Here is a 17,499-nt window from a genome sequence, read left to right as displayed (position 1 = left end):
TTGGGTACTGCAGTACTGTTGGATTGACCACGGACAAAAAACAAGGAAAAAAAGAACGAAATTAAACAAGAATATTACTTGAAGTTGGGCAATGCATATTTTCATTAATCTTGCACGTTGTCATAACACGCACTACAACAGGCCTTTCAGCACAGAGAAGAACCTTCTATGCTCACGCTGTACAGGCCAACTGACTCACACTGAACGTGTCCCTGGTTATTTTATCCAGTGACCATTCCGATAAAGTTTATTCAAACATGACGACTGTCTCGTCTGTCTGTTCTGCAGCAAAGTTCAGTTTTTTATCATGACTATAGCTTTACCCACAACATGTAGAATACTACTCTAGTAACATTAAAACAAGCTCACTACAGTTTATAAGGGATCTTTTGACAGCAGCCATGAGGGAAATCTGACCACGGATCTGCTCAAACTGCAAGACAACCGACCGAAATATCGGGCATGGCAGAAAAAAAACAGATCATCCGAGAGCCAGTTTGTTGATCCTTCAGGCAGTTAATCAGGCGTTACGACCCCCCTCCAACTGCACATGAAACCGCAACTGATCCGGCAGATATTCGGCCTTATTCTAAAATGAGTCTGGGGTGACCATTCCAGTCCTGGTTTAATCCCATACAGTTCATTGTTGAAACTTGGAAACGGCTTGTGACAAAACGGTCTCACCTCTAGGTCGTTTAAGTAGCTGTTGTGCAGCTTTCGATCATTAAAATATTGAAATTTTAACATTTACATTTCCATGGCAACTGGGCAGACACCATCTGCTGATGAAGATCATGCAATGGGATTGAAAGCTCCAGAAGAGCTACTAAATGGAACTTGAGGTGGGATTATTTTGTCAATGACTGTTTCCAAAGTCAAGAACGAATGCTGAAGCTCAACTTTTTATGTGCTCCAAAAAAGTGGAAATTTGAACATCCACATTTCCATGACATCTGGGAAAACTCTATCTGCCGATGAAGATTATGTGATACGATCCACAACTGCTACTAAATGGACCTGTCAGTATCACTTAAATCGCATCTGGATAAGTGATTGAGCAAATCTCAGCTGGTGCTGTTTGTTTTCATAAGAAATATACAGTATAAATATCACAACCGAGTCGTGCCTTGAAATGATAGCAGCTCCTGTTCTGGCTTGCAGATCTGTGTGGAAGCCATTATGATGTAACCTTGAGTTCTCAGGGACAACGTGCATCAAAGTGCAGTTTTGCAGACTCTGATGTTGTAGGCATTTAACTGCCTTCTCGAGCACTTTGCCTTTTCCTGGTTACGTTCGCTGAATGTTTTGATATACAAAAAAGTGAAGGTCGAGGAGGTTTTACTTTCATCACTACGGACAACATTCAGCAATGACAAAGAGCGAAATCCACCGTAAAAATGAAAGAGGTATCGATTTATGTACAAAAAGTAGCCTTAATACACAAGGTTGTGTTTTGCAGTTTGGGCCAAGGCTTTCTAAAAATCCTATCGTTGTCTCTGGTGCCTCCACTCACTTTTCTTTCTTTTTCTCTTCTTTTCACCAACACACCCAACGTCCAAATGTGTCACCTGACATTTTGCCTCCCTCCTTTTCTTTCCACAGTTTTTCCTCTGGTTTTCATATCAAAATGCTTCCGCCCATCGGCCTTGAATAAAGCCATATCCATTCTGCTTTTGGATGACACTGAGACTTCCCTTGAATTCCTCTAATCAGTGTCAAAACACTGTTAGTCTTTCCTAACAAGCTCTGCTATTGTGAGTCCTTGTTCATAGGACTAAAGAAAAACACATGAAAGAGGACTAATAAAATAGACTTCAATACTCCAGGGCCGGCCCTATATCTTATAACCAGTGGAATAGTGGGGGTACGCTCAACAATGTCAACAATCACATGCAATTAGGAGCTCAGCGGCTCAGAAAAGACTGAGACTGCTTAGTGCTGAACAAACAGTTAACATCTCGTTTTGACAGCGAGAATGGGAAGAGAGATAGATTAAGAAAACAGTGGAAAGAGATGGCCGCTCTCAGTGATTTTCAACCATCAGCAGGACTAACACTGAAGGAAATCCAGAGCAAATAAAGTCTGCCTCCCTCTGTATAGACACGTGGTGGGAAGTATGCTGTTACATCTAACCCAAACTCATTCCGACAATGGGAAAAACAGCAGAAGAGATCCCTGCCACATCAGGCCTCCACTCCAAACCAATTTAATTGACAAACTGACACAGATAATTCACCAGAAAATTGGACGCCAAATAGTTTAACTTTCAAGGTCTGACATTCTGACCCATAATTTAGAAAATAGCTCTGCTTGGTGTAACAATTAGCCGTCTTTCCTCGACAACCAGGTCAGTGAAGTCACGGGACAAAAAAAAGCCATGTCTGTCTCAAGTCCTAACACCACAAAAATATACGAATATTTGATCTCCAGGTTGTTCCTGCTTTTAACTTTAAAGATTGGCTATATTATTGTTTGGTCACAGAGGATGTATGACCTTAAATTAAGTGTCAACCAATGAGTTAAATCACATCAGACAGAAGTTAAAGTTAGGTAAATAGTGGGACTGCATGTTAAGATCATCAATGATATAACATGTGGAAAGATTAAATAAAGTATTTTTTAACTTAAACTCTGGGTGCAGTTGAACTTTTTGTGCACAGCAGGAAGGAATATGAGATCAAGTCTGAATGAATTAACAAAGGAATTAACTTGATTGCATTTTTCCAATTATGAGGAGTAAATCCCATTGTTGGTACAGATCAATCATGGAAGAGGAGAACGGCTTAAGAAAACTCACATTTTAATTTAAAAATTTTTAATTTAAAAATCCCTTTAATCAAGTCTAATGGAAATTAAAATGAACAGTGTGCCTCACTGTCTTCAGTTTCTCTCCCCTTACTTTGCCTCAAAGTCCTGAATAGTCACTTGTCATTGAATGTTTCCCTTGTTCACTTCCTCTCCTCCTTCCTGCCATAAGTGTGTCATATTTCCCAGACAGAAAAGGCACAGACAGAGATGAGTAATTAGCAATTAGTTCCAGATCAAAGGTTGGACCTGGAAATTAGAAATTAGTCAAAGAAATTTGGCAGAAGTTGGGAGGGAAGCCTCAAGTTTTAGCGACATGGATGAGATAGTTTGGCACTCGTACAACACTGATGGTCCAAAAGGATGACAGTGTCAGACGATTGAGGCACTTCATGGAACCATTTAAAGTTGATGATGTGCTGGGATTCATACCATATAATAAAAAGTATTATTCATTTCACCAGTTAGATTGTTATTATTGTTCATCCTGGGGAATTTGTGACTCTACTTAATGGCATATATACTGTATATATATAACAAAATATCTTCTCCTGGGAATGATTGCAGGAAACAAATCCCATTCATGCTGTTTTTTTAAACATCAGTTGGAAGAAAAGAAATTTACTGTAATGATCAAATGATCTGAGTAATAACTATAATCATTTTCTGTTGTAGCAATATTGAAATACTGAAATATTGATATTATTATGCTGTGTTACAGAATAGTGCCTATCTCTGAAGGATGTAAGGTTGTATCACCAGTTGATAGTCAAAGAATTAATCAAGTTCTGCAGGATTAAAATTGTTTGAGTGTAAGAAATCCATTAATCAACTGGTGGCTCGGGAGATGATCTGAGTGTCCAGCGGTGCATCAGGGGGAATCACTCTAAGAGGTATTTTGGAGTGTGTTTCCGGGTCTGTGCAGCTCAGCACCACTCTGATGGAGCGCAGCTCCTATCGGACACTCACCCAGGACTGATTGAAGCTGTAGGTGTGCAGATGGTCCTCAAGGTCATCCTCGTGCCTGGCCTGCTGGAACTCGCTCCTAAGCCTTTGTATCCGGTCGTGGTTACTGGGAGCCATCTGACTGCTGGGAGAAAGAGAAACAGGATGTGAGACAGTGGGACTAGTTGTTTTGCATCCACATAGCACGCTTAGTGGTTATTTGAAGGCCATTTTTCAGCAAGCCCTCAGAAACAACACATGGCACATTGCTCTACAGCTCGCATGTTGTTACTGATATTTGAATAATTCACTTGACCACCCCAACACCCCTCTCAATTGTGTTGAGGATCCCTTGATCTGACAGTCATGATTGCCTTTTGCACACCTCACCTCCCTACCTCTTCCTACCCTCCCTCCTTCCAGCCTTTGCTCATGAGCATCCCCGTGACTGAAAGTGTCCCTCGTGCACCATTGTGAGTGATGCATGTCCCTTTTAGATTGCAGGAGAACGTTAGCCTTTCATGGTACGCAGTTATTAAACACTGTGGAAAACCCTCATTAACATCCCCTTCATTAAAGGGCTTTGAGGACCTGTCAATAGGAATCAATAGCCTTCCCTCAGCTTAATCAGGCTCTCCTTTTATCACCAGCTACAGAGGCAGCACATGACAAAACGCATAATTATGATGAGACAACCGGCTTGATGGGCCTGCATTTATGCATACCACAGGGATGAAAGTGACCGAAGGTTAGGAATTTGTGCTGGGAGGGAATAGGAACTCTGGGATGTGGGCAGTGGGATGGATAGGGTGAGGGAAGGACAGGGAGACAGAGGTAGGAGGGGTGTTCTCGGGGACGTCGCCCAGTGAAAAAGGGAAAGGTTAATCAAAAGCATGTGAGAGAAGGGAAAGAAACAAAGTCAGCCAGGATCTGTCACCGTGTCATTGTGTGTGTCCTCCTTAGTAGCACTTACAGGTGGCATGCCAGCAGTGGAAGTGATTGCTTATTTGGGCCCAGAGGATTCTGGGCGCAATTATGGCCATAATTGCAGATTAGAATGAGCACATCCTTCTGATGATAATGGGCACTAGAACATGCTGCCAATCAAGCTTCATTAAAAGCACAATAAATAGCAGCCCATAAAAGATGAACAGATCTCGTTGCCCCTGAGTAGCACTTGGCGAGACACGGTTACCGTTATTCGTACTGCCTGATCAAAATCAATTGTGTTAGTTATACTCCATTTGATTCCTATAGCTTTATGTGTGTGGGAGAGCAGCAGTGTACATTAGGCCTTTTATGTGAATGTGGGTAATTAAGTGGCTCACTGGGGTGTGAGGTGGCTTATGCTTTTAGGGTGTGGGGTGATGGCAAAGTCCTTCTATTACTGCTCATTACAAAATCAATGTTCCCTTTATATTCGCAAGAGGTTTCTTAAATAGCATGTGCATGAAACGTAATTAATGTAGTATATAAACAGCAGTGCTACATAGACTATGTGTACAAATCTATGGCAACACTTCAATAACAATCTATGGGTCATCAAAGATGGGATTCCCCTAAATTTGCTAAAGTTTTTATTACTTTTACAACAAAAGTAGCACACAAGAGTCATATGAAACCATTATCAGCTTCACTATGACAACCAATGCTACGTACTCTATATGCACATTTAGTCCATCTGTTTGTTGACGTAAAAAACACCACTACATCCAAAGGTTTCCAGATTTCCCTAAAGATATATTGAGACAGTGTGTGTGTCTTAGGTACGCCGTACGTACGCTCACAGAGGATGCTATCGAGAAGAACAAATAAAATCATATATGCCTGCTCATACTGTATGTTGAAATACAGTACAAGTGATCATCCCTGCTCAAGAGAGAGGTTAGACGAGACTGTAATGGGTGGAAAAAGACTAAACATTGATCTGGGTAGTCCAATGCATGCAATTAGCTTAATCCCTGAGGCTGGTCAAAGAGAAGACCAGGCTGACGCCAAACAAACAGCCTCGTAAATAAAAATTCTCCTCTTTGACCCTCCGGGGAGGGTCAGTGCTAGCTTCAGCATCTCAAACATACACCACTGGGCTAGATGAACCAGAGGGGGCAGTGGGAGCCAGCTGGGGATCCAGAAAAAGGGCCACAACCCAGGCTATAAACAAGATTGAGTCCATATACACTTCTTAGACAGCAAGACCCATTGCCCTTTCCTCACCCACTAACGCATCAATCTAAGAATGAGGGGTGGCCTGTATATTACCAAATTTCAGCTCAAGCCTGTGGTGGATGAAGTGGTGGGGGAGTGGAATGGGAGAAGATCAGCGAAAACAAGACCTCCAGCCAATTAAAGAACTAACACCAAGGCACTTCAATATATTTTTCAAAGCACTACAAATGGAAATTGCATCGTGTATAGGGCTGGGGGTGGGGGTGGGATTTAACGAGGGGTGAATTTGTCATGGCAGTTCAAAGGAGGCCTGTGCAATATCTAGATTATCTGCAGGGGCTTCTCCTCTTGGTCCTCCACCCACCATGGGGGTACCAAAATGATGGGATTCTTGGAAAGCACTCCATGGAATTCTCCAGTGTAAATATATTCACATGGTAAGAAAAAAATAGCTGAAGAGCCGAGCACAAAGAGGCACCAGAAGCTGCCCACTATCACTGTAACAGCCGGTAGCAGGCCTGTTTCCATACATAAAGAAGATGGATTTAGCCGCCTTCCCTGAGAGCTCCCCGATGCTTGCCCACCTCAATGTGTAATTAGTCAGCATGAGCGTTGCCAATGCATCAGGTGTCACCGCTTATAAAGTCACCTGTGCATATATCAACGTCTGTAATGGACCTGAAGAACAAGAGCTGCAAGAAAAGATTGGGTGGGAAAAACTGGTGGCAGAGTACGTCAGCAGATCAATTAGGATAAATCTGTCACCCCAGCCACCAATACAAGGGTCTGAGGGAATACGAATGAGCACTGCTCATCAGTTTGCTATCAGCCATGTGTTTGTGCATAAGGGAAAAAGGTCACAGGTTGTGTAAGTGTACTCAGGGGTACAGGCAGGCTGTCTGCATCATGATCGTATGAGCTTGCAGGGCTTAGTCCCAGTGCTGTTTTTTTTCTCCAAAAGCCCTCTTTTAAAATGTGAGTCAATGGAAAATTGGATGCCGCCCGTATAGTAATTAAAAAACATGGGGGGAGATAAAGTATCCATATGCCACAGCATTTTCGCAGCCAGCATCTTCATTCTGTCCTGTATAATGAGATTTGCTCAAAACTCATCTGTGTGTTCGCAGACTGAAATGTCAGCACTTGGCCTCTCAGGTTGGCCACGTCGCTCCCATACGCAAACATACTGACGCAACACATAGATGTAGACAGAGAAGCCGACACACACTCTCACCATCTTTCCTGTCTCTCTTCCCCTCACTTTACAGACACTTGTATTCAGTAAAGCCACACTGCTGCTGTATTTAGAGCTTGGCTGAAAGCGTATTCTGAGGGCTTATTGGGAGAGGTGAACTTGTGAAGTCACAGGCATGCAGAGTCAGGTCAAACCACAAGGCTTCAGGCCCATCTGAACAACAACAGACCCTCTGCTGATCTCCTCATCCTCCTGCTGCTTCAACTCATCCTCTCCCTTATTAAGGAAGGGTTATAAAAACTAGTTGAAGTGGGAAAATGCCAAGGAATAAACAAAAAATAAGCCCCTAGCTCTTGGAGCATGTGATGACTAGAGCTTTACACTTACACTTTTAAGTTTTATTCATAACACCTTACAATACCACGACTTACACAGGAACTATGTGCATGCATATGTGTGACCCCCATCCCACCTGTGTTTTTCAACCTGACCCGTTGACAGGGGTCATGAGCCCTCTAAAGCTGCAGTTGGGGGTATGTGAATGCCTGTCTGTGTAATAGTCATCCTTTGATCCAGGAGGATTTGGCAGATGCCTCACACACCACAAGGCTTAGGCCAAGGATGCAAACTATGGCACAGTCCCCCCGTGTTTGCTTCTGTTGGTGGATCAAAGCCCCGCTGAGTCTCGGCATGCCCTATAAACACTGCCACTGGCCAATAAAGGAGTAATCCAATCATTGAGAGTGTAACATGGGTCATATGAGCATACCTAAGGTCACGGGGCCAGTCCCAGCCAATCAGAATGAGAGCAACAGAGTGTTATAATCCTGGGGATAACATTTCAAGAGAAGTTTGACAGGAGTTCGGAGAGTCGTCACAGACCAAGTAAAGTGAAAAAGGCTAAAATGTTGGGGCTTCAGTGTGACTTTAAAATCAGACAGTCTGTTATTTCTTATCTGATCACTGCTGATTGAAATTCTATCAGATTATCCGGTTTCTTGCTCTGGCCCCAGTATCTTCACGCAGCAGATGAGGGGGCAGGCTTCTTAAGTTTGGGCCCTTTGGCAATCTTGCATCAAGTCAAAGGCTTAGCTCATCTTTATTCCATCGCCCAGTGGACTTTCATTTATTTCAAAGACAGAAAGATGAGGCATTTTTGGGGAGATGGACTGCCTTTGGGACCTACCGCAATGATAGAAAAAGATAAGATCTGCATTACCGCTGGTCATTTTTGAAGGGGAGAGGGACAAAGATATTTTTTATGACATTTTTTTTGGAATCTTCAGAGGAAATCAGCATAGATCAGCCAATCTACCATGATTCTTGCAATCAAACGAAAGCATTTGAAGCATATAGCCCAGTATTTCTTTCCCTCTCCACTTTACTCTCTTTCCCATCTTCATAAAAATATCTTCCTGTTCTTTCTCTTGCCTCATCTCTCTCCTTTATTTCTTTTATTTTCTTCCCATATGTCTTATCTCTGAATGCCTCAATCTTCCTCTGTGGTTACAGGGATAGGTCATGAATTCCCTCCTGTCCCCCTCATCCTCTCCCACTAGGCTGGTAAGTGACAGCTGCAGGCTGGACAAAGGCCTGATAATACCCTGGATTTGTCAGGCTCTGACTTCACCCATGTCCTCCTGTGACTGATGCACTGACAGTGGCGCCTCGCCAGCTAAAAACTCCACTTCAAGATGGGGGCTGTTGCTGTTGTTGAATGTGTGAATGTGTGTGTGTGTGTGTGTGTGTGTATCCATGGTTCCTTTCAGAATCCAAAGCAGCCCATATGGGGTCCTTGGGGGTCTTAAGAGGCCATCATCTGGGATGCCTGCCTAGGCCATGGTGGTGGCGTGACTGGGGAGTGTGGAGCTCTGATTAGCAAGGGAAAGAAGCAATGTCTGTAGAGCTGCTCCCTCCAGCAGGCTGTCCAGTATGGCTGGCCCCCGGTGTACCGTTCATCTCTTGCTTCCCCAGTGTGAGAAATTTAGAAACAGCTTTGCCCCGAAGGGAACCACAGAAGGCCCTGAACTAAAAAGCACAGTTCACAGAAAATGAAGAAAAAAAGCAATTCTTCAGCTGTCTCTTTGTCCCTTTAGAGATCTGTACCCCTCAGTATTTCAAAAGCCTCATTTGCCTCAGCACACATAAAGCCACCCCCTCCCTTTACCTCAATTTGCTTTATTACCCCAAGGACACATGCTACAACCACTCTTCTCCTCAAGTCATTGCATGTCAAACACTTCGTTCTTTCTCTCCATTTCATTCTTCTGTTTGAGGGATTGCCAAAATACAGGTGAGCAAGTGAGGAATCGGCCTTGCAGCTGTCTACATTTGAGAGAGACTGTCGTTGCCTTCTGCCCTGCTTTCACTTTCACAAGTTTTACGGCTATGGTTCCAAAGAGAATGCACTGGAACTGATCAAAGGTGCTTTTGTTTCCGCATGTTGTGGATGAATTACTCGTAGTTAGAAGGAAACAGGTGTGGCCTTTTCTACAAATGAGGAACTAAAAGTGACTTTGGCTGTTTTAAAACATCCAATATATGGTCTGTGGCTTTCATGCTAAAAAAGAAAGAGGCTAAGATGGGACTCTACAGGCCAACGAAATGGCTTGAGGCAATGTTGTGGCAGAACCAGCTGGATGGCCAGAACATTCTAGTAAATAAGAGTTACAAAAAAAGAAAGAAAAAAAGATGGACGCTCAGGTGCAGTCCGGAAATGTATCAATTATTCAACTGATCCTGTGAGGCGGTTGCAGCTGCTCTAACTCAGAGCGAAGGACAAGACAGGAGGACAGACAAGAGGTCGGAGTGGCTGTCCCTTTGAAGTAAATGCAACGTACAGAGGCCAGGTTAAAAAAAAAAAACTGCGTGTTTGTTCTGTAAAATTAAGTATATCAAGCTACACTGTAGAGTACAGTCAATGTTTCATGGAGAGGCACATGCTCTGCCAAGAGCGAATTCTAAGAAAACACTCCACAAGATTCATTTAGCTAACTCTAATGAGTTGCATCAAATCCAATCCAGTGTAACCCAATTTATATCTAACAGCAACCTTTTTCCTGACTCTCTTTTCAGTCCACAGAGTTTAAAAAATAAGGCAGCGCTTCTTTGATAGATGCTGGGGTGCTTTCACAAAGCACAAAGCATTATGTAAATAGGGAAAGCACAACATTAAGATGGCATGCTGGGCACTATTGTAATGTGTAAAAATGTATATGGATGATAGCCTCTCTGAGAACTTTCTTCACCTCAATTGCTGGCAACTTCTGACTGACAGCTGCGTCCTCCATGAAGAAAAAAGATTAACTTTGAAGTTAAGGCCAGTAATCCCAATCCATTGATGCAGAGGCACTCTCTGACAGAGAGAGGGAGTGAGACTTAGAGTATGGTTGGGACTGCATAATGTTTTTACACAGGCACAAACACTACACTCACACATGCATGCGTACACATCATGGTAAGTTCAGAGCAGTGCCACTTCCTAATGAGACAAAGCTGCACTGCATGCTAATGATTAAGCTAATCGCATACCCAAAACTTGCAAGCACACACAAAATGAATTTGCTGGATCATGCCCCGGAACTCTAACACAGTAAATCTTTTATTTTCAAAGAAACATATAAACGGTATGAAAACACATGTGTGACAGCCCCAGTGTCATGACAGGGTGAAAAATTCCCTTCAAATACAAATATGTTATGTTGCACAGAGGCATCTGATGAGTCAACATTCCTCTTCAGGGTAAGGAGAGTGAAGTCTTAAATAAGGTGTGAAGGCCATAGGCTAAAGTATCCATCTAAACAGGTTAGCTCAGCTTTTATGAGCCCATCAGGCTTTACAGACAGCTTTTATAGAGATATCAGCTAGCTTGACACTAAGAGGCCAGAAGAGAAGTGAGCCGGGGGTATATGGCTTTGGCTTCCAGTGTACTCTTTTATGGACCCTGACACCAAAATATTTGGTCTAAGTATAGGTTGGCGCCGTGAAATATGAAATTGGTGGCTGTATTTTGCATTAGGTGACCTCAAATAAATGCGGAGTGAGGCTGGTACGCTGCAGCTACGAGTCACCTTTGCAGGTTTCTCTTTTGAGTAGCACTCCAAAACTCAGAGAGGGCTGGAGAATTTGGTGGAAGCGCCAGCCAGACGATCGTCAGCACTTAGACGAGAAGGAGCCAAGTGGATCTTGAGACAAGTTTGTCCAGCCAAGTGTGGGCGCCTCAAGTGCTTTGCGTAAAATAGATACCATACCTAAAGACTGACAACCTGCGAAATGAAATTGAGCAAACTGTTGTGCGATTAGAAGGAAAATAAATGGAGAAAAACCTGCAAAACTAATTAATTTAACACATTTTGGAACTATGGAGTATAAAAAAGAAATTGGGGGAAGCTGCTCGTCCTCCATGTTTCTCAGTCTTGGTGTACTGCCATAGCCATAGTATAGTCCCACAGAAACAGTCCTACAAACATCTCCAACCTGCCTGGCCAGGTCCAACTGAGCTCATCACACAGCTGTGTGACCCTGCAACCCCCTTGCCAAACCCCTCCTTCACACTTGACTTACTTTTTAACTTTGCATTCTCAAACTGCCTCATCCTTCAGCCGCTCTCGTGTGCATGGAATGCCCGCAGGCAGCTTATTAGAGAGGCACACGTTTTTCAAGCACGGCGTACCACAGCCTCAGCACAGTAGCAGGAAAACAGACGGACTGCAGGGAAACAATTCAAAGACTTGTCTCGGGGTGAGCCCCTGCTTAAAGCCAGAGAATGAGATGGAATATTACTCACATGAAAAAAGTTTGGTGATGTCAGCTACCATCAAACCTCGTCCAGCATGCCATTCAAAACATCTCAGATTTCAAGCGGTGGTAAATTGGCCTTCCCTGACTTACTCGTGTCTGGGACACTGACTGTATGTACTTAATATCATCCTGTGTTTACCAAACACTGTAATCACACAGGAGTTTGTCTCTGGTCATTTTTTTTTGCAAGTTCTAGATAATTACATGAATGATTTACTGACTATTTTCCAAAGGATACCGTAGTGTTTTGCATTTTCCTATCTGCAGGCAAACATTGCTGTATGCTGATTTTGAAACTTGCAGAGACTTGAAGCTGAAGAGGAGTCATTGTGGGTTTTGTTAGGGAATAATTAAAGGGCAACAGTTGACTCGTGGATGTCTGAGCTTCTCACCACCACAACATATCCACCAAAACCTTTCAAAACAAAATCCTCATTTGCAGCTGTATTGTGCAACAACAGAGTACTGTAACTATTGTTACGAAATAAAAGCAAGTACGCTTTTTACTCTGCGTTTACAGCATACTGAGAGTTCACCATCTGCTGTCTGCAAGTTGATTTTCACACCATTCTGCGATGAATGAAAACCAACGGTTGCCTGCGGGGAGAGAAAAACACAAAAAAGCAATATATGGTATGCTTTGGAACACCGTTAACAGTGCGTAAAAATGTACCAAATGGATTAAAACACTGGTATGGCCCTTTAATGCAAATATATGCAAAGACATCAGCATGTGAATGAGCAGATGAATCCACTCCAGATGCAAATATTCACATGCAGCTGATCCTCTCTTACTCGTTTGCTATTCTCGCACGTTGCCAGAGTGACACTCTCTCACTGGCTACCTATAATGAAAGGCTAATATTAGATTTCAGATGGGCCAAAGCAGCGCCGGTGCATTGGCCATATATTACATATGCATTCAGAAATGTACCATTGGACATCTGGTGCACCGTTTTCAGCGGCATTGGCTGACTTGGAAGGTTTACTTCCCCACTGCGGCATTTCTGGTCAAGTGTACACCCGTTTTTTTTAAAATCCCCTTTTAGCGACTAACAAGACGGGCAGATATCCTGTCTTTTATTAGGGCACTGAGGTCCCCCAGGTTCATTCTGGAAGGCCTACACCTGTAAAGTATCTCATTTACTTCAGCGCGATATCACACTGTGCTGAACGCAGACAATCTCTCCCTTTTCCAAATGTCAGTGCCTGACGCTCAGCGGGCGAGCCACGAGCCAACGGTAAATAATTCACGCCGGCCCTCCGTGGCTCTCCTCGCCGTCCCATACACAAGCAGCCCCCAAGTTCTCTCTTCCACGACCCCCTGTGCCGGCGCTACTTCCTCTATACATAATTAACGAGAGAGGCACGGTGGGATGCCCGTCAGTCAGAGTACGGCTCGAGCCAGGGCCACTTTAAACAATAACAATATTGATAGTGGGTGTAATAAAGCAGAATTAAAAAGATGGATTCAAATGATTTCTTTTGCTCCTGGCGCAGCTGGTCCCAGCTTTAAGTGGTGAGACAAGAGAAAGGGGTGGGGGGCAGGGGGGACCACTGCTTGGTGGTACTTCTAGGGAATGAATGGAGGTACAGGAGAAAATGAGAGGGAAGGGAATAGAAGGAGAGGAGTGGAGCTGTTGCCCCTTTCCCCTCCACCGTCCCCCCCAGCGTCCTGTACTGGCTGCTCTCCTGTCTCCTCCATTACTGGATTAAGTCTAGGAGCCCTTTTCGGAGAGCCAGAAGGAAGGACGAGGGAGGAGGTCGGGGGTCGTGACCTTTAGTAATGGCCACAGAGACAGACGAGCAAAAGAAAAAAAAGATGAGGCTGGCAGCATCATTTCAATTTGGACTATCAATGTTGTGTAACAATCAATGAGAGGGTCAAGAGGTTGGCAGATACTGACAGATGGGGAGACAAAAAAAGAAGAATAAAGGGACGAAAATGAGAAAATCAGAGCTAAAAAGACTGATAAGTGTTCATATAACAGTGCTTCGAATGATTTGTCTCCTATGCTTAAACATAATGACAAAAATGGATCAGAAGCACCAACAAGGGATTTGCATGAAAAATAGTTCAACTCTATTAAGAGATAACAGCGTACTGCTTCGACAGAATACTTCTTCTCGTGAACAATAATTTGGGGGATGTTATTACTTGTGTTGAAATTTTTCATTTTCTTTTTTTTGGTTTGACCTTTAGACATGTGAAACATATTCACGTGTTCTGTGTGTGTTTTACAGTGTTGTAGTGCATCTGCGTCAGGCCACAAAGTCAAATCCTTGAAGACGAAATCCTGCCGTTACTGCTATCTGCCATCAACATCCAGGAGCCTTACATATGTTAATGCCCCTTCAACCTGTGACCCTCACATCCATGACATCATTATCAACCCAGCCAGACATAATGTTGGCCTGTCACCGCCGTGATCTATGGCCGCGGTGGCTCTCTGCCTTAATGAAGCCGTAACGCTGCCTTAAACTGCTAAAGCAGCGACGAGCCTCGGCACGGCCGCCACTCGGCTTAATGTGAGTACGCATCAATCATCTCGCATCAGGCATCAATCAATCAAAAGCCCCTGTGACAGCTGGGACCCCCCCCCCACCCCACCCCCACCCCTGTCTCCCAATCTACCACTACGACCACCATACACATGAACTAACTCATTGGCTGTGATTATGATCTCAATTATCATCATGACCGCGGGCCGCCTCTTCCCCTGTGACCGACATGCTAATCAGGAGCACTGGCAGTCAATAATCAAGGCATGGAAAAGGCCAACGGGTGCAGAATTGGTCAAGTGTAATTATATCTTTTAATGTCAATTGGTTTAAATTAATAACCCCTATGAGGAAATGAGGTTTGAAGGAGAGCAAAGTCAACATGCAACACTAAACAAGAACCGGTTTGAATTCTTTCTTTCTGAAGAATGTGTGTATATATTCCAAAAGCTGGCCTTGTGACATTGCAGTGAGGCTGAGGATGATCTTAGGGTGTCGTTGTCCTCCCTAGAGATTTAGAGGACTGTGTGTGTGTGTGTGTGTTCAGCGCAACAGAAAGCTACGAGGTCAGCTGTGACAAGCTTTTAGTCTACAAGATAGCTGCAGTGGCAGCGTTCCCAGTGCACACACATGCTTATGCAAAAACACCCCCCGCTCCACCCCCAGCTAAAACAAGTCTCAGTGGTCATTCCTTTAAGCTATCATCATCCTGTTGTTTCTCCCCCACAGGGATTTGAACCAGTGTAACGCAAGATGTCCACAGACAGGCTAATAAGGACGACTCTGTCACAAGGCCATTTCACACAATGTTTTGTCTCTTTTTGTCTCTCTCTGCAGGTGACTACAGGAGGCCTTCCCCAAATATGAGTTTGTTATCACAAACCAGATCACAGTGTAATCTCCTCTAATCCTCTAACTAAACTGCTTCTGAGTCAGGAAAAACAGAGCTGTGAGGAGAGTGAGAGGGATAAAATGTGAGAGCGGCTGCAGCAAAAAGACAGAACATTTGTACAGAAGCAGAGTCTGTGTCCTCAATGACAGAAATCTATCTAATTAACTTCTTCCACTGAGAGGAACTCCTGTGTGCCGTTTCAGCAGTCATGAAAGGAATCTGCAACTTCATGAGAGGAACTTGGAGTGGATATCACAGGGGCGAGAAAAGAGAGATAGCAGCCCTCATACAACTCCTCTCTCTGCATGTTCATCTCATAGCACAGTCCCTCCCTTTGGCAAGGCTATGTGTTGTTTGGCAAAAACCCTGTAAGGAGTCACATTTTAAATGGGACACAGCAAAGCACTCAGCCAAGGTCCTAATGAGAGAATTATTCAGGCCTGGTTAGGTGGCTCGCTTTGGAGCCGGGGCTTTAGAGTGCACTTTCAGTGAAGGGAGCTGAGAGGCACTGATGACAAAACACTGTCACCTTCAGGTGGTTTAAGGAATGGGTGACAGGGAAGACACTTGCGCTGGTACCCCCACAGTCCCAGACAAGCCTCAGAGGATTAGTCCCTAGTGCGATAAATGGTGTAATAAAAGAGACCAAGCGGTCATGGGTTCGCCCACAGATGGCGACTGCAGCGGCTGAATGAACGCACCAGTGAGTCGAAACTAAATTAAGATACTGTCACTGCATCTGCCTGCGTACACACACACACACACACACACACACAAACATATGCACATATGTGCACGCACATACACAAAATGCTCATTATCCCTAACCCCCAGCATGGAAGGTGGGGGGGGGGGGCATGTGAACAAAAGCATTAAGTAGGAGTGAGCCCTTTTAATTATAGGCCAGTGTTTGGAGAACTCTCAATAGAGCTGAGAACAATAGAGGTCTTTGGTAATACTCAACCTGCTGAGTTAACACATATCCTCCAGGTATGACAAAACACACACACTCATACACAAAGCCAATGGCCACGCCACGGAAATGAAGCCATAATTGCACTGTTGGTAGCTGAGAACTGAGTGGCTAGTCCAAGTGGCGGCAGCAATATCTGAGGCACATTTAATTACCCCCCCACACACAGACTAAGTGCAAGCTAATATCCCATTATTTACCATGATCGTCAGCATTTAATTTAAAGCTGCTATATGTAGAATACTTACCTGAATATATAATCACCAAATTAAATTTGATACTATAGTATAACAACTGCAGAAATGAGACTATCAAGAGAAAATTAGTTTAACCCTAACCCAGCAGCTGTATGTTCTATAATAAAAGTCAGTTAGCGGCTAAAGGACAGTAAGGAGGTGATACTAAATGAGTAAATTGGCTCTCTTATGGTCTTGGGGTGTGTTGAGGTGTCCTGTCATGCGGGTCCTTGTTGTAGTGTATGTGTGAAGGATGAGACCTATAAATAACTTGAGGGCTGATTGTGACCATATGACCATATGAGAAGTGACAGCTTTCCCTGTCAGTGTGTTTGACAGGCTTAAGGATAACTCCACATGCCTGGCAAATTGGATTGGAGCCCTGGTGGCTTTGCAAAGAAAAAAAAAGAGAGAGAAAGACGAATCCTCGCCCTCCCCCTCTATCTTCCTCTCCCTTTCACCGCCCCCCCCCCACCTTCAGAAATTTAAAGAAGTGAGTGATGAGCCGGTAATAGGTAATAGTTTCTATTTCATGTTTTAAAGTCAGTGCAGGAGGCTGGCCAGGGGCTGATAAATCATCATTGGTGCAGATTAAAGACCATTATCTCCTTTAAACAGTCCTACCCCTCCCCCCTTTCCACCAAAGCACTGGCAAGGTGATCTTCTGAGGAAGACGGCGAGAAGGACAAGGGAGCAGGCTTTTGAAACTTCTGACGGCACGAAAGTGTCTGAAGGACACCATTGGGTCATCTGGGAAAGACAACATGAAAGAGACTTTCATGAAAAACCTCCAACCCTGCTGGTCTCTCACTAACAACACCTAACATCCCAAGAGACTGTCAGCCGGCTGCACACCGAGGTCCAATCCATCACCATCAGGAGAGACTTGAGGAGAAGATGAATGAAATTAGCTCAACAAGTGGCATCCACGCTTTTGTCATAGTCTAATCAAAACCAAGGCATTATCAAAAATAGCTTTAACAGG

General features: G+C 43.9%; 1 protein-coding gene across 1 annotated transcript in view; it reads right to left on the bottom strand.

The window, feature by feature from the left end:
* Window positions 1-17,499, bottom strand: part of LOC139304541 (partitioning defective 3 homolog) — a 309,773-nt gene that overhangs the window by 11,410 nt on the left and 280,864 nt on the right. Inside the window, exon 24 of the mRNA XM_070928476.1 lies at window positions 3,775-3,895. Within this exon, the coding sequence (XP_070784577.1) occupies window positions 3,775-3,895 (121 nt within the window). The remainder of the gene's footprint in view (window positions 1-3,774; window positions 3,896-17,499) is intronic.

The sequence above is a fragment of the Enoplosus armatus genome, chromosome 21, assembly GCF_043641665.1.
Source record: "Enoplosus armatus isolate fEnoArm2 chromosome 21, fEnoArm2.hap1, whole genome shotgun sequence".
Classification (NCBI taxonomy): Eukaryota; Metazoa; Chordata; class Actinopteri; order Centrarchiformes; family Enoplosidae; genus Enoplosus; species Enoplosus armatus.
This window is presented reverse-complemented; position numbering and strand designations above follow the sequence as displayed.